This window comes from Ranitomeya imitator, chromosome 1, assembly GCF_032444005.1.
Source record: "Ranitomeya imitator isolate aRanImi1 chromosome 1, aRanImi1.pri, whole genome shotgun sequence".
NCBI lineage: Eukaryota > Metazoa > Chordata > Amphibia > Anura > Dendrobatidae > Ranitomeya > Ranitomeya imitator.
The window spans coordinates 750,200,261-750,218,762 of record NC_091282.1 but is presented as its reverse complement, the minus strand read 5'-3'; the positions used below and the strand labels follow the sequence as shown (position 1 = coordinate 750,218,762).

General features: G+C 47.7%; 1 protein-coding gene across 2 annotated transcripts in view; it reads left to right on the top strand.

Moving 5' to 3' along the window:
* Positions 1–684: 684 nt before the first annotated feature.
* ASPG (asparaginase) overlaps positions 685–18,502 on the top strand; it is a 51,236-nt gene continuing 33,418 nt past the window's right edge. For both annotated transcript variants that reach the window (XM_069734362.1, XM_069734353.1), the window contains exons 1-3: positions 685–1,006; positions 8,911–9,040; positions 11,622–11,733. In XM_069734362.1, the coding sequence (XP_069590463.1) occupies positions 715–1,006; positions 8,911–9,040; positions 11,622–11,733 (534 nt within the window). In that variant the 5' untranslated portion in view covers positions 685–714. The remainder of the gene's footprint in view (positions 1,007–8,910; positions 9,041–11,621; positions 11,734–18,502) is intronic.

Genomic DNA, 18,502 nt, shown 5'->3' with positions numbered 1-18,502 from the left:
TATCTCATGTCCGGGGCCAGTGCCCACCAGTATATCCTACCCTAGATCGGTGCCCATCAGTATCTCTTGTCCTAGACCAGTGCCCACCAGTATATCCTACCCTAGATCAGTGCCCATCAGTATCTCTTGTCCTAGACCAGTGCCCACCAGTATATCCTACCCTAGATCGGTGCCCATCAGTATCTCATGTCTGGGACCAGTGCCCACCAGTATATCCTACCCTAGATCAGTGCCCACCAGTATATCCTACCCTAGACCATTGCCCACCAGTATATCCTACCCTAGATCAGTGCCCATCAGTATCTCTTGTCCTAGACCAGTGCCCACCAGTATATCCTACCCTAGATCAGTGCCCATCAGTATATCATGTCCGGGACCAGTGCCCACCTGTATATCCTACCCTAGATCGGTGCCCACCAGTATCTCATGTCCGGGACCAGTGCCCACCAGTATATCCTACCCTAGATCGGTGCCCATCAGTATCTCCTGTCCTGGACCAGTGCCCACCAGTATCTCCTGGACCAGTGCCCACCAGTATCCACTCCTCCGGGTGTGTCCTGTCAGCGCTCTCCCCCTGGTCACCTAGAGGTCGCAGTCAGATCCCCGATCAGGCGCCCCCCGGCCCGTGTTGTGGGGGAGGTGCAGGCAGCACACGTGGGGGGCGTGTCGTGTCGTGTTGTAGTGTCTTCCTCACTCTCAGTCACTGATAGCAGCATGGCGGAGGAGGACAGTGCCGGCACCCCTCTCCGGGGCAGTTGCTCCATGTCCCGGCTCTCCCAGGCCCTGTCACACACCCACCTGGACCTGCTGGAGCAAGAAGCCATGGTGGCGTCACCCCTGCTGCCCCCGCGACCCCCCGGCCCTGCTGCCAGCAGCCGCAAGAGGAAGCTGTCCAAGAGCCAGAGCCTGTCCGGCTCCCAGGAGAGTCTGAGCGGCCTCGTCAGCGAAGCCCGAGTGCTGGTGGTCAACACCGGGGGCACCATCGGCATGATGTACCAGAACGAAGGTGACCGGGGAGGGAAGGCACAGCTGACGGGGAACTACAGCTCCCAGCATGCACTGCCGCGCACGGGACGGAGTTATTGCCAGTGTGATGCCGGCTGGTGTCTGTACACTCGGTCATTTACCATTGAGAAGTAGAGTGACTCTTAAAGGGGTTGTGGTGGCCATATTTGCGGTAATGGCGGCCTCCCTTTAGCCCCACACCTCTATACCTCGGCTGTCGGGGGACGCTGTTATTGTCATTAGTGGGAAATGATTGTCCAAAAGTGACAGCTAGATCTAAATTAGTCGGGGACCCATTAACTCTACTGGGATGGGCTAAAAAGCAATGCCCCATCCTGCCCGGCAGCAGGTCACTTTCTCAGTGGAAAGAGGAAAAACTCGCAGACATGGACAATTTTACCCACAAGAATTAGTCAGAGCTGCGCTCCGGTCCATGACGAGTAATATTCATTCCCCTCATCCAAATTCATTTATAAGTGCGCGTGTGCATGATGTTCTCGTGACCACTGATGGACTGCAACCTTACTATCAGAGCAGATAGGATGGAATATTGATGAGCTGCGCTCTCGGACGGGCTGCTGCGCTCTCGGACGGGCTGCTGCGCTCTCGGACGGGCTGCTGCGCTCTCGGACGGGCTGCTGCGCCCTCGGACGGGCTGCTGCGCCCTCGGACGGGCTGCTGCGCCCTCGGACGGGCTGCTGCGCCCTCGGACAGGCTGCTGCTGTTCTGCTAAATGTGTTAGGCTCGGTTCACATTGCGTTAGTGGGTATCCACTAACGGAATCCGTTACATAGCGCCAATAACGCAATGTAATGGATCCGTTAACGCACCCATTGACCGCAATGTATGTAACGCATCCTAACGCATGCCATTTTTGGCATGCGTCAGCGATGTTCCGTTATTTTGTGACGGACCTCGAACGCTGCTTGCAGCGTTTTTGGGTCCGTTCTCGCTAGCGCAGATCGGGCATCTGCGCTAGCACGATCGCTAAACGCAGTCCCTTTTTGGACATTGCGTTAACGCAGTCCGTTAGCGTATGCGCTAAACGGACTGCACTAACGCAATGTGAAACCAGCCTAAGAAACTTGATGGCATTTTGAAAAGTGAAAACATTTGCATTGGGGGCAAAATTTATTGCGATTAGACCCGAAGTGTTTGCGCCTCTGTCCGGGGTTTGGTGGCGGTTGCTGTCAGTACTGACAGTTATAAATTGATGGCGCCTGTCGGGAGCAGCATGACGCCCCTGTCGCCAGAGCCTTAAGGTACCGTCACACTCAGCGACGCTGCAGCGATATAGACAACGAGCCGATCGCTGGAGCGTCGCTGTTTAGGTCGCTGTAGAGACGTCAAACACAGCAAGCAGGAGCGATCCAGTGACGTACTTATCGTTCCCGCTGGTTGTTAGCTCCATGTAAAACATTGCTGGCATCGTTGCTTTTGCTGTCAAACATGACGATACACGCCGACCTGACGACCAAATAAAGTTCTGGACTTCTAGCTCCGACCAGCGATGGCACAGCGGGATCCAGATCGCTGCTGCGTGTCAAACACAACGAGATCGCTATCCAGGACGCTGCAACGTCACGGATCGTTGTCGTTCTCGTTGTAAAGTTGCTGAGTGTGACGGTACCTTTAGGCCTGGGCTGGGAGTTCAAACCCTAGATACCCAACTCTGACCTTAGCAACTATTCAGAGCGCAGCTTACATTGAGTGCTGTGGAAGAATGAAAGCTGTCCTGTAATTGGTTGCTATGGGGAACAAGACCATTGTCATAAACCTGTGTAAAAATGAGGCCTTTGTGTGGGATTATCTGTTGGGGTCCGCTTACCCCATGGAGGTCCGTGTGTGTAAAGGTACCTTCACACATAACGATATTGTTAACGATATCGTTGCTATTTGTGACGTAGCAACGATATCGTTAATGAAATCGTTATGTGTGACAGCGACCAACGATCAGGCCCCTGCTGGGAGATCGTTGGTCGCTGAATAAAGTCCAGAACTTTATTTCGTCGCTGGACTCCCTGGAGACATCGCTGGATCGGCGTGTGTGACACCGATCCAGCGATGTCTTCACTGGTAACCAGGGTAAACATCGGGTAACTAAGCGCAGGGCCGCACTTAGTAACCCGATGTTTACCCTGGTTACCATGCTAAAAGTAAAAAAAAACAAACAGTACATACTTACCTACAGCCGTCTGTCCTCCAGCGCTGCGCTCTGCACTCCTCCTGTACTGTCTGTGAGCCGGAAAGCAGAGCGGTGACGTCACCGCTCTGCTTTCCGGCTCCCAGACAGTACAGGAGGAGAGCAGAGAAGCAGAGCGCAGCGCTGGAGGACAGACAGCGGTAGGTAAGTATGTACTGTTTGTTTTTTTTTACTTTTAGCATGGTAACCAGGGTAAACATCGGGTTACTAAGCGCGGCCCTGCGCTTAGTTACCCGATGTTTACCCTGGTTACCGGCATCGTTGGTCGCTGGAGAGCTGTCTGTGTGACAGCTCTCCAGCGACCAAACAGCGACGCTGCAGCGATCCGGATCGTTGTCGGTATCGCTGCAGCGTCGCTAAATGTGAAGGGGCCTTAATCCTCTGTAACGTTATGTATATGGGTAACCTTTCTGGTTAATAAGTAAAGGCTGTTATTGTGGAGGCGCCACTCTCGCCACGTTTTTGTTAGCTCAGTGATAAGATTTTGCACAGTATTTGTGCCGGTCCTGAATGTTGGCGTCTGATCATGTATTTTGGCCTGAAGATTCTACACCTCTATCTGGATACTTTAACCCCTTAGTGACCGAGCCAAATTTTTGAAATCTGACCAGTGTCACTTTATGTGGTAATAACTCTGCAACACTTCAACAAATCCCAGTGATTTTGAGATTGTTTTTTCGTGACACATTATACTTTATGATAATGGTAAATTTAGGTCAATATGTTTTGTGTTTATTTATAAAAAATATCAAAAATTTGAGAAAAATGTTAAAAAATTAGCAGTTTTCAAACTTTGAATGATTATCCCTTTAATCCAGATGGTCATACCACAGCAAACCATTAATAAATAACATTTCCCACATGTCGGCTTTACATCAGCATCATTTGTAAAATGTTCTTTTATTTTGTTAGCATTTGAGGAGGTTTAAAAATGAAGCAGCAATTTTCCATTTTTTCAAGGAAATTTACAACATTTCTTATTTTAGGGAACTATCGATGTTTGAATTGACTTTAGGGGTCTCATATATTGGGAAACCCCCAAAAGTGATACTATTTTAAAAACAGCACCCCCTGACATATCGAAAACTGCTGCCAGGTAGTTTATTAACTCTTCAGGTGCTTTACAGGAATTAATGCAAAGTGGCATGACAAATGAAAATGTGTATTTTTACCACCTAAATCTCGGTAACTTCTGAACAGGTTACAACAGCCGGCAGACTCTAAGGCCGCTATTTGGTCGTGAATTGCCATCGCAAACATCAGGACCACAAAATCATGATCTGAGGGCACCATTTGGGATAAAGAAGAAGCCCCCACACTCTGTTAACCATTTATAATGATGTAGTCACTATTGACAGCAGCATCTAAGGGGTTAAACAGATATGTACGGTGCAAACACTGATCATGGCTGATGCAGCAAGTTGTCAGCTATAGTGTACAGCTGACAGCTACTGGATTGTCACCAGTATGGGGATACTATTCTCTTATATGTAAGGTCAGTTAAAAGACGTATTGGCGGTCATTAAGGGGTTAAAGGCCCCTTCACATTAAGCGACGCTGCAGCGATACCGACAACGATCCGGATCGCTGCAGCGTCGCTGTTTGGTCGCTGGAGAGCTGTCACACAGACCGCTCTCCAGCGACCAACGATGCCGGTAACCAGGGTAAACATCGGGTAACTAAGCGCAGGGCCGCGCTTAGTAACCCGATGTTTACCCTGGTTACCATGCTAAAAGTAAAAAAAAACAAACACTAGATACTTACCTACCGCTGTCTGTCCTCCAGCGCTGCGCTCTGCTTCTCTGCTCTCCTCCTGTACTGTCTGGGAGCCGGAAAGCAGAGCGGTGACGTCACCGCTCTGCTTTCCGGCTCATAGACAGTACAGGAGGAGTGCAGAGCACAGCGCTGGAGGACAGACAGCGGTAGGTAAGTATCTAGTGTTTGTTTTTTTTTACTTTTAGCATGGTAACCAGGGTAAACATCGGGTTACTAAGCGCGGCCCTGCGCTTAGTTACCCGATGTTTACCCTGGTTACCAGTGAAGACATCGCTGGATCGGTGTCACACACGCCGATCCAGCGATGTCCACGGGAGATCCAGCGACGAAATAAAGTTCTGGACTTTATTCAGCGACCAACGATCTCCCAGCAGGGGCCTGATCGTTGGTCGCTGTCACACAGAACGATTTCATTAACGATATCGTTGCTACGTCACAAATAGCAACGATATCGTTAACAATATCGTTATGTGTGAAGGTACCTTAAGGCCCCTTCACATTTAGCGACGCTGCAGCGATACCGACAACGATCCGGATCGCTGCAGCGTCGCTGTTTGGTCGCTGGAGAGCTGTCACACAGACCGCTCTCCAGCGACCAACGATCCCAAGGTCCCCGGTAACCAGGGTAAACATCGGGTAACTAAGCGCAGGGCCGCGCTTAGTAACCCGATGTTTACCCTGGTTACCATGCTAAAAGTAAAAAAAAACAAACACTAGATACTTACCTATCGCTGTCTGTCCTCCAGCGCTGTGCTCTGCTTCTCTGCTCTCCTCCTGTACTGGCTGGGAGCCGGAAAGCAGAGCGGTGACGTCACCGCTCTGCTTTCCGGCTCACAGACAGTACAGGAGGAGTGCAGAGCACAGCGCTGGAGGACAGACAGCGGTAGGTAAGTATGTAGTGTTTGTTTTTTTTTACTTTTAGCATGGTAACCAGGGTAAACATCGGGTTACTAAGCGCGGCCCTGCGCTTAGTTACCCGATGTTTACCCTGGTTACCAGTGAAGACATCGCTGGATCGGTGTCACACACGCCGATCCAGCGATGTCTCCAGGGAGTCCAGCGACGAAATAAAGTTCTGGACTTTGTTCAGCGACCAACGATCTCCCAGCAGGGGCCTGATCGTTGGTCGCTGTCACACATAACGATTTCATTAACGATATCGTTGCTACGTCACAAATAGCAACGATATCGTTAACAATATCGTTATGTGTGAAGGTACCTTTAGACTCGCCCTAATGATTGGTACCAAATATGAGTATTTGTATGTTTGATGCTTATGGGGTATCCACAGGATAGTCCGATGTCTGACCAGTGTAGACCCCACATGGTGAGAACGGAGCCCCCTGATCCCTATTGTGCGCCAGTGTACATGCACAAGGGTCTCCGCTCACAAATAGCTGAGGACACTAAGGCTGCTTTCACACATCAGTTTTTTGTCGTCAGTCACAATCAGTCAAATTTTGAAAAAAAAATGGATGCGACATCCATTTTTTCGCCGTCTCCGACTAGCTAATCCAGCTGATTGGATCCTAACAAAATCGGAGCATGCTCTTTTAAAAAAAAAATGGAATCCTTCACCGGATTCTGTCATTTGACGGATCCGGCGCCCATAGGCTCCAATCTAACAAGCGACGGATCCGTCGCCGTCCGATTTTTCGATGGACACAAAAAATGTTACTTTTTCCGTCGTCTCCGGCCGCCAGATCAACAATTTTCGACGGATGAAACGTGAGACCATCCGTTGCTAATACAAGTCTATGAGAAGAAAAAACTGATCCGGCGGCATCAATCACTGGATCCGTTCTTTTTTTCAAAATTTGACGGATTGCGACTCATGGCAAAAAACTGCTGTGTGAAAGGGGCCTAATATGGCTGTTTTGGAAGAAAATGGAGAAAGACTTGCATTCTGCTTAGATCCTGTGGATTCCGGGTTTAGGTGCGTGATCACCTTTAAAGGGGGTGTCTGACTTGGGGCTCCTGCAGACGTCTGTGGATTTCAGTCCGGTCTCTCATAGAAATATATGAACCTGTCCTGCTGCAGTCAGGAGGTCCGCAGCAGGACCGTGATCAGACGGAGATCCCCAGACGTCTGCAGGAGCCATGACAACAGCCTGGGTAGGAAGGCGCACTATTTGTCTTAGGCTACTTTCACACTAGCGTTAACTGCAAACCGTCACAAAAACGTCTTTTTGCCGAAAAAACGGATGCGTCAAAAAAGTGCAAAATGTATGCAACGCATACAGCATTTCGACGGATCCGTCTATTTGGGGATGTCTGGCCAATTAGCTAAAAAAATCCTGTTTCTGAGCATGCTCAATAGAAAAAAACGTATTGCAGCACTGCATTGCGTCGTACGACGTGTCTCGACGCATCCGTCGCTCATAGACTTTCATTGTAGCCAAAGACGCATGCCGATGGATGCGCCAAGACACGTTTTTTTGTCGGAGCCAAAAAACGTTGCAATCTACGTTTTTCCAGACGACGTGTCGCCTAATTTCGACGCATCCGTCGAAAGACGTATACCGACGTATGCAAATCCGTCGCAATGCGTCGCCAATACAAGTCTATGGGGAAAAAACGCATCCAGCAAAATATTTTGCTGGATGCGTTTTTTCTGCAAAACGACGCATTTTAACGTATTGCAGTTAACGCTAGTGTGAAAGTAGCCTTACCAGGTTGACTTCAGTTTCTGGAGCTGATGGATTTAAAGGGGTTCTCCACTACTGGACAACCCTACAAATGTCATCTGATTGTTAGACTGGTGTAATCCTCCCCGGTGATCACGTCTCGTCCTGTTATCGGGCGGGGGCGCTGTAGGGGAGAGTTTCCCGTGTTCACATGACGGGCAGGCGGTGACGGCTGAATACATTCCTACTGTATCATGTGACGACTACAAGTATTAGGTAACAGCACCTTGGCCACAACACAACAAAGTAGGAACTCTGAGCCAGTCGTGAGGATTATGCACTTATGCGGTTTGGCAACACGGAGGATTATAACCGCTATCTAAGTGTCGTATAATCATGTGCTACAAAAGCAAATCGCCAATCTCTCTGCCCGTGGTGGTTTCTGCCCAAAGTTTTAGTATTGAATGCATGTTATTGTTCCCTGTTGTCAGCCATTTCCCACTGACAGGTGATATCACTGGCACAAAGTTCGAGGACACGCAGAACCACTAACGCGCTTTGTTTCTCCATCTTGATGCAATGCGGCTGCAAGTTTCCTCATTCAGTCCCAGCACGGCGGCGAGGGACGGTCTGGAGGGAGCCGACACCATTGATGTGGTTACTGTACTATTGCGTTATTCCACTCCATGACCTTTACTACTGGAAAGGATTCTCATCGCAGCAATTTGTCTTCATTTCATCTCATTACTTAGCTTTAATTCATCTTAAAGGGGTTGTCTGCCTTGAAAAAACAACTTTTATTATAAGGTTGTGCTCGGCGAATATTGCAAAATCAACTCACCTCCTCTCATTTAGCACAGAAACCGGTTTGAAAACGACTGGTCTTTTCCTGATCATAGATTCCCTCTTTATTTTCCTCTAGCACTCCTACAGGAGAAATGAAGTATTACACATCTTATATTGTGTGTGTATCGTCATGCTGCAGACCAGAATACTAGAAGACATTTTGCTTTGCAGCGTACAGTAAAGCTGACTGTTACAGCCACTTATGTTGGTGGTTATTGATTTAGTGTTTTTTGGGGGGGATGACCTGAGCCAAGATAAGCAGCTTCCACACCGCAAATAAGGTGGGAGACAGGGAAGACTGTAGATTGCTGGGACAGGGTTACCTGAGGAGGGGGCTGCCCAAAACGAAAGCTTGGTCTCCTGCTGTGCGGAGAGGGTGGGGAGTGTACATTGAATTGTATGTGATTGTAATTTTGGCTATTGAATCTTTTCTTACTTTGTGTTTCTCCTTAGTTTTGGCTCCTCAGGCTAACGCCTTCGCTAAAGCCCTGAAGAAGCTCCCCATCCTCCATGATGAGCAGTACGCCCAGCAAACCAAACTCTACGACTTCCTTGACTTTCCGGAAAACACGTTGGTTCTCCCGTAAGTATTGATGGAGTAATCTGTCGTACGCTGCAGATTTTCTGACTGTCTATGACCCCCTCCACCATGGGGATGTACCTAAAATCCACAGCTATTTCGTTATTGCCACAGACTCCAGTCTATGGAAACACTGTCTTATGATCTCCCCCAAGCGCTGCGCTCCTCACTTTTTTGTGTGTGCAACTTTATATGACTGTCTGACTCTGTCCTTAAAGCACAACTTCCTTAAAGGGGTTGCCTCATGGTTGTTAAGGGATAACATTGTAAAAACAAGCAGCTTACCTCTTTTATAGGAAAAAATACCTTTGTTATCAAGAATGGAGGGATGTTTAAGTCTATCGTTTTCTGCTCGTCACCAAGGTTACCAACCACCTCTGGGTTCCTTGGCAGGGATGTGCACTAGCATGTCCCTGTGCTTTTCTGCTAGCAGCATGGAGGAGCGCACAGTTGAGGTGAGCGGCTCAGCCATGCCGACTGCCCGGCTGTCAGTCATCAGGAGGCAGAGAATGGAAGAAGACTGCCATCTATATATTAATGCATGCACAAAGGACTATTGCTGGGGGGCTAGAAAAGAATGGTGCAATAATCCACGTACAGCGCCGCTTTTGTGGAAAATTCTTCACCAGCTTAGATCATTTTTCCGGCCTCAGAACATAACATAATACATACAGCTATAAATGAATTCCACGCCGAGGTAGTTTCCTCCTACATGCAGGAAGAGAAGTGTTTGCACCTAGAGGCATGGTGGGCACTAGTGATGAGCCAATATACTCGTCACTCGAGATTTCTCCAGCACGCTCGGGTGTCCTCAGAGTATTTTAATGCTCGGAGATTTAGTTTTTCTGCCGTAGCTGAATGATTTACATCTGTTAACCAGCATAAGTACATGTGGGGGTTGCCTGGTTGCTGGGGAATCCCCACATGTAATCAAGCTGGCTATCAGATGTAAATCATTCAGCTGCGGATTAAAAACTAAATCTCCGAGCACTAAAATACTCTGAGGTCACCCGAGCATGCTGGAGAAATCTCGAGTAACGAGTATATTCGCTCATCACTAGTGGGCTCTTCGACCTGCAGATGTGTCCGACACTGCCGACCTCTCCATGAGGCTTTTCGTCCTTGAAAGTCAGGGGAGTGCAGTGAGACGTGAGGCGAAATTAATTCCTGCAAATCTTGTGGGATGAAAGCGTGAGGCTCCTCCTTTCCCACTGATCCGGCAGTGACTGTGCGTGGAGGGATCGCCCATTACAGATGCCAGTCACTGAGGCGTCTTCATTATATGGGAGCACACACTCTGGGTGTAATGGGTCACTTGGCTTCCAGACTTTTTCTCCCATCTCTCAAGCAGACGTTGACGTTTGTCAGTTTCCCCCGTACACTCTATGTGGGCGCCTTTGGGAACACTCCTGGCATATGCGCGAAATGCAGCCATAGGTCTCGAGGCCGGTGTCCTTGTAGACCCAGCTGGTTGGTGTTTGCCAGCAGGAAACGCAAATGTTTATTTTACACTTTGTAGCCAATGTGTGGCACATTATCACTCTCCAGTGGCATGCACTGGGGAACAGAGCCTTACACTATCTACCAATGTAGACTTAATCTCCAAAACCCATAGCTCTTACAGGGTTAAGTTTCACTTTGTTCTTAGAGCAGTATTCCAGAAACTGAACTTTGCAGCTCCCGTCCATCTATGCTCCATTCATTGTCTATGGGACTGATGGAAATAGCGGAGCTCTACACCCGGCTTTCTCCAGCAGTCCCATACAACGAGCATGTGCATCTCTGCTCCAATCATTGTCTATGGGACTGATGGAAATAGCGGAGCTCTACACCCGGCTTTCTCCAGCAGTCCCATACAACGAGCATGTGCATCTCTGTTCCAATCATTGTCTATGAGACTGATGGAAATAGCGGAGCTCTACACCCGGCTTTCTCCGGCAGTCCCATACAACGAGCATGTGCATCTCTGCTCCAATCATTGTCTATGGGACTGATGGAAATAGCGGAGCTCTACACCCGGCTTTCTCCGGCAGTCCCATACAACGAGCATGTGCATCTCTGCTCCAATCATTGTCTATGGGACTGATGGAAATAGCGGAGCTCTACACCCGGCTTTCTCCGGCAGTCCCATACAACGAGCATGTGCATCTCTGCTCCAATCATTGTCTATGGGACTGATGGAAATAATGTTGCTCTACACCCGGCTTTCTCCGGCAGTCCCATACAATGAGCATCTCTGCTCCAATCATTCTCTATGGAACTGATGGAAATAATGTTGCTCTACACCCGGCTTTCTCCGGCAGTCCCATACAACGAGCATGTGCATCTCTGCTCCATTCAAAACTGGAATCTAGAGCCCCATTTTTACTCATTAAAGGCTTATTCCAAAAATCGTAACTTGCCTCTGAGCTCCCATAATGCATTGCTCCTCAGTAACAGGAAACTATCAGGATTCTAAAATTTAGACATAACCGGAGAAGAAAGCTCCTGTCGCTCAGTATTTGCCAAGCACACGACATGTTATGTGGATTATATTTTTCTACATTCGTGTCCTAATTTCATCTCGATACTTCTTCTTTTCCAGTCTTTCCAAACAGAATAAACGCATTGTGTACACCGTTCTGGAGTATTCCCCTCTGCTCGACTCCTGCAACATGACCACTTACGACTGGGCCAAAATCGCCAAGGACATCAAGGTAGGAGGTGTGGAAATATCAACTACAAATGTTTCTAACCACTGTCATTATCACCACCTCTTCTGCTGAACTGATGGAGCTTCTCACTATACTGATATTAGACTTGCCCTTAAAACTAAAGGCCCCTTCACATTAAGCGACGCTGCAGCGATACCGACAACAATCCGGATCGCTGCAGCGTCGCTGTTTGGTCGCTGGAGAGCTGTCACACAGACAGCTCTCCAGCGACCAACGATGCCGGTAACCAGGGTAAACATCGGGTAACTAAGCGCAGGGCCGCGCTTAGTAACCCGATGTTTACCCTGGTTACCATCCTAAAAGTAAAAAAAACAAACAGTACATACTTACCTATCGCTGTCTGTCCTCCAGCGCTCTGCTCTGCACTCCTCCTGTACTGTCTGTGTGAGCACAGCGGCCGGAAAGCAGAGCGGTGACGTCACCGCTCTGCTTTCCGGCTGACCGACGCTCACAGCCAGTACAGGAGGAGTGCAGAGCCCAGCGCCGGGAACAGACAGCGATAGGTAAGTATGTACTGTTTGTTTTTTTACTTTTAGGATGGTAACCAGGGTAAACATCGGGTTACTAAGCGCGGCCCTGCGCTTAGTTACCCGATGTTTACCCTGGTTACCAGTGAAGACATCGCTGGATCGGTGTCACACACGCCGATCCAGCGATGTCCGCGGGAGATCCAGCGACGAAATAAAGTTCTGGACTTTGTTCAGCGACCAACGATCTCCCAGCAGGGGCCTGATCGTTGGTCGCTGTCACACATAACGATTTCATTAACGATATCATTGCTACGTCACAAAATGCAACGATATCGCTAACAATATCGTTATGTGTGAAGGTATCTTAATATAACCGTACTTACGTAATAATGGGGATAAAAGACTTTTATGTCCTACTACCCTTTAGTTTGTGTCTTGTCATGTCTCCGCTTGGCCACTAGATGGAGCTGTGGTTTTAATGCTATGTACTGCTTATTAGTAATGTGTGAATGTGTGTTTTATATATATACATATATATATATATAGTGTGTGTGTGTGTGTGTGTGTGTGTGTGTGTATATGTATATATATATATAGTATATAACAGAGCCCACGTAGTATATAACAATGTGGGCACTATATGCGTGGTTAAAAAAGGCTTAAAATAAAAAATATACATATACTCACCTTCCGAAGGCCCCTTGAAGTCCTGGCGCCCGTGTGCGGTGCACGCGGCAGCTTCCGGTCCCAGGATTGGTATGAGCGCAGGACCTGTGATGACGTTGCGGTCACATGACCGTGACGTCATGGCAGGTCCTTCTCGCATAGCATCCTTGGTTGCATACGCAGCATCAATAGTAAAAAGTTGGTTACACAGGGTTAATATCTGTGTTAACGGAGTGTGTTACACCGTGGCATAACGCGGTCCATTACCGCTGGCGTTAACCCTGTATGAGCACTCAGCGCTGACTGCAGGGCAGTAAAGGAGCAGCCATTTCTCTGCCAGACTATGGCTGTCGCTGATTGGTCGAGGAAGTATGGAGCGGGCACTGACTGCGGGGAGGAAGGAGCCGCCATGTTGCCGCCGAACTGTGCCCGTCGCTGATTGGTCGTGGCAATGGTTGTGGGCGTTTTGCCACGACCAATCAGCGACTTGGTGACTTGGATTTCCATGATAGACAGAGGCCGCGACCAATGAATGTCCATGACAGACAGACAGACGGAAGTGATCCTTAGACAATTATATAGTAGCTGTACATATATATATATATATATATATCTACTATATAATTGTCTAAGGGGTACTTCTGTCTGTCCTTCTGTCACGGTTATTTGTTCGCTGATTGGTCTCGGCAGCTGCCTGTCATGGCTGCCGCGACCAATCAGCGACGCGCACAGTCCGGAAGAAAATGGCCGCTCCTTACTCCCCGCACTCACTGCCCGGCGCCCGCATACACCCCTCCAGTCTGCACTCACACAGGGTTAATGGCAGCGGTAACGGACCGCGTTATGCCGCGGTGTAATGCAGTCCGTTACCGCTGCTATTAACCCTGTGTGACCAAGTTTTTTACTATTGACGCAGCCTATGCAGCGCCAATAGTAAAAACATCGAATGTTAAAAATAATAAAAAAAATAAAAAATGATTATATACTCACCTACGCTGCCTTTCCCGCTCCTCGCGATGCAACCGGCACGTTCCGGTCGCACGGATGGTCTGGCAGAAGGACCTGCCATGACGTCACGGTCATGTGACCGCGACGTCATCACAAGTCCTGCGCGGAAAGGACCTGCCGTGACGTCACGATCATGTGACTGCGACGTCAGCGCACCCTGGGACCGGAAGATGCCGCTTGCACCCCACACAGGCGACAGTGCTACAACGCGCCTGTTGAAGGTGAGTATATGTTTATTTTTTTAACCTGTGTCAGACGTGGCTGGGCAATATACTACATGGGCTGTGCAAAATGCTACGTGGCTCTGTGCTGTATACTACGTCACTGGGCAATATACTACGTCACTGGGCAATATACTACATGGTTGGGCAATATACTACGTCACTGGGCAATATACTACGTGGCTCTGTGCTGTATACTACGTCACTGGGCAATATACTACGTCACTGGGCAATATACTACGTGGCTCTGTGCTGTATATTACGTCACTGGGCAATATACTACATGGTTGGGCAATATACTACGTCACTGGGCAATATACTACGTGACTGGGCAATATACTACGTGACTGGGCAATATACTACGTGGCTGGGCAATATACTACGTGGCTGGGCAATGTACTACGTCACTGGGCAATATACTACGTGGCTGGGCAATATACTACGTGGCTGGGCAATATACTACGTGGCTGGGCAATATACTACGTGGCTGGGCAATATACTACGTGGCTGGGCAATATACTACGTGGCTGGGCAATATACTACGTGGCTGGGCAATATACTACGTGGCTGGGCAATATACTACGTGGCTGGGCAATATACTACGTGGCTGGGCAATATACTACGTGGCTGGGCAATATACTACGTGGCTGGGCAATATACTACGTGGCTGGGCAATATACTACGTGGCTGGGCAATATACTACGTGGCTGGGCAATATACTACGTGGCTGGGCAATATACTACGTGGCTGGGCAATATACTACGTGGCTGGGCAATATACTACGTGGCTCTGCTGTATACTATGTCTCTGGGCAATATACTATGTGGCTGGGCAATATACTACGTGGCTGGGCAATATACTACGTGGCTGGGCAATATACTACGTGGCTGGGCAATATACTACGTGGCTGGGCAATATACTATGTGGCTGGGCAATATACTATGTGGCTGGGCAATATACTATGTGGCTGGGCAATATACTATGTGGCTGGGCAATATACTATGTGGCTGGGCAATATACTATGTGGCTGGGCAATATACTATGTGGCTGGGCAATATACTATGTGGCTGGGCAATATACTATGTGGCTGGGCAATATACTATGTGGCTGGGCAATATACTATGTGGCTGGGCAATATACTACGTGGCTGGGCAATATACTACGTGGCTGGGCAATATACTACGTGGCTGGGCAATATACTACGTGGCTGGGCAATATACTACGTGGCTGGGCAATATACTACGTGGCTGGGCAATATACTACGTGGCTGGGCAATATACTACGTGGCTGGGCAATATACTACGTGGCTGGGCAATATACTACGTGGCTGGGCAATATACTACGTGGCTGGGCAATATACTACGTGGCTGGGCAATATACTACGTGGCTGGGCAATATACTACGTGGCTGGGCAATATACTACGTGGCTGGGCAATATACTACGTGGCTCTGCTGTATACTATGTCTCTGGGCAATATACTATGTGGCTGGGCAATATACTACGTGGCTGGGCAATATACTACGTGGCTGGGCAATATACTACGTGGCTGGGCAATATACTACGTGGCTGGGCAATATACTACGTGGCTGGGCAATATACTATGTGGCTGGGCAATATACTATGTGGCTGGGCAATATACTATGTGGCTGGGCAATATACTATGTGGCTGGGCAATATACTATGTGGCTGGGCAATATACTATGTGGCTGGGCAATATACTATGTGGCTGGGCAATATACTATGTGGCTGGGCAATATACTATGTGGCTGGGCAATATACTATGTGGCTGGGCAATATACTACGTGGCTGGGCAATATACTACGTGGCTGGGCAATATACTACGTGGCTCTGCTGTATACTATGTCTCTGGGCAATATACTACGTCACTGGGCAATATACTACGTGGCTGGGCAATATACTACATAACTGGGCAATATACTACGTGGCTCTGCTGTATACTATGTCTCTGGGCAATATACTACGTCACTGGGCAATATACTACGTCACTGGGCAATATACTACGTGGCTGGGCAATATACTACGTGGCTGGGCAATATACTACGTCACTGGGCAATATACTACATAACTGGGCAATATACTACGTGGCTCTGCTGTATACTATGTCTCTGGGCAATATACAATGTAACTGGGCAATCTACTACGTGGCTGGACAATATACTATGTGGACATACAGTGGGGCAAAAAAGTATTTAGTCAGTCAGCAATAGTGCAAGTTCCACCACTTAAAAAGATGAGAGGCGTCTGTAATTTACATCATAGGTAGACCTCAACTATGTGAGACAAACTGAGAAAAAAAAATCCAGAAAATCACATTGTCTGTTTTTTTATCATTTTTTTTGCATATTATCGTGGAAAATAAGTATTTGGTCAGAAACAAACAATCAAGATTTCTGGCTCTCACAGACCTGTAACTTCTTCTTTAAGAGTCTCCTCTTTCCTCCACTCATTACCTGTAGTAATGGCACCTGTTTAAACTTGTTATCAGTATAAAAAGACACCTGTGCACACCCTCAAACAGTCTGACTCCAAACTCCACTATGGTGAAGACCAAAGAGCTGTCAAAGGACACCAGAAACAAAATTGTAGCCCTGCACCAGGCTGGGAAGACTGAATCTGCAATAGCCAACCAGCTTGGAGTGAAGAAATCAACAGTGGGAGCAATAATTAGAAAATGGAAGACATACAAGACCACTGATAATCTCCCTCGATCTGGGGCTCCACGCAAAATCCCACCCCGTGGGGTCAGAATGATCACAAGAACGGTGAGCAAAAATCCCAGAACCACGCGGGGGGACCTAGTGAATGAACTGCAGAGAGCTGGGACCAATGTAACAAGGCCTACCATAAGTAACACACTATGCCACCATGGACTCAGATCCTGCAGTGCCAGACGTGTCCCACTGCTTAAGCCAGTACATGTCCGGGCCCGTCTGAAGTTTGCTAGAGAGCATTTGGATGATCCAGAGGAGTTTTGGGAGAATGTCCTATGGTCTGATGAAACCAAACTGGAACTGTTTGGAAGAAACACAACTTGTCGTGTTTGGAGGAAAAAGAATACTGAGTTGCATCCATCAAACACCATACCTACTGTAAAGCATGGTGGTGGAAACATCATGCTTTGGGGCTGTTTCTCTGCAAAGGGGCCAGGACGACTGATCCGGGTACATGAAAGAATGAATGGGGCCATGTATCGTGAGATTTTGAGTGCAAACCTCCTTCCATCAGCAAGGGCATTGAAGATGTAACGTGGCTGGGTCTTTCAACATGACAATGATCCAAAGCACACCGCCAGGGCAACGAAGGAGTGGCTTCGTAAGAAGCATTTCAAGGTCCTGGAGTGGCCTAGCCAGTCTCCAGATCTCAACCCTATAGAAAACCTTTGGAGGGAGTTGAAAGTCCGTGTTGCCAAGCGAAAAGCCAAAAACATCACTGCTCTAGAGGAGATCTGCATGGAGGAATGGGCCAACATACCAACAACAGTGTGTGGCAACCTTGTGAAGACTTACAGAAAACGTTTGACCTCTGTCATTGCCAACAAAGGATATATTACAAAGTATTGAGATGAAATTTTGTTTCTGACCAAATACTTATTTTCCACCATAATATGCAAATAAAATGATAAAAAAACAGACAATGTGATTTTCTGGATTTTTTTTTCTCAGTTTGTCTCCCATAGTTGAGGTCTACCTATGATGTAAATTACAGACGCCTCTCATCTTTTTAAGTGGTGGAACTTGCACTATTGCTGACTGACTAAATACTTTTTTGCCCCACTGTACATATTCTAGAATACCCGATGCGTTAGAATCGGGCCACCATCTAGTATATGTACACACACACACACACACACACACACACACACACACACACACACACACACACACACACACACACACACACACACACACACACACACACACACACATATGTAATCTGCTTATGTCCATTTTGAGCAATATAAAGTTGTTGTTTTTTTATGAAATATGCCATAACTTATAACTTTATGGTGCGTAGATGTCCAGCCATTATGAATGCAAGTGAGACTGAAGAGGGTAAACTTTTCCGATTAACCCCCTTCATGACCATGCTTTTTTTTTTTTTTTTTTTTTTTTTTTTGCATATTTGTTTAAATTTTTTCTACAGTCTATGTGCTAAATTTTTCTTGGCGACATGATTTTTCTGAAATGATTTTAGTCACTAAATACCGTATATATATTTTGTTCTTGCTTGCCGATCTGATTTTATTGATACCACTTTGGGGAGAATGCTATTTCTTGATTGCTTTTTATTCCATTTTTTTGTGGAGGGTTTGGGGGGGTTACTTGGAACTGTAGCAACGAAAAACAGCTATTATGTTTTTTGGG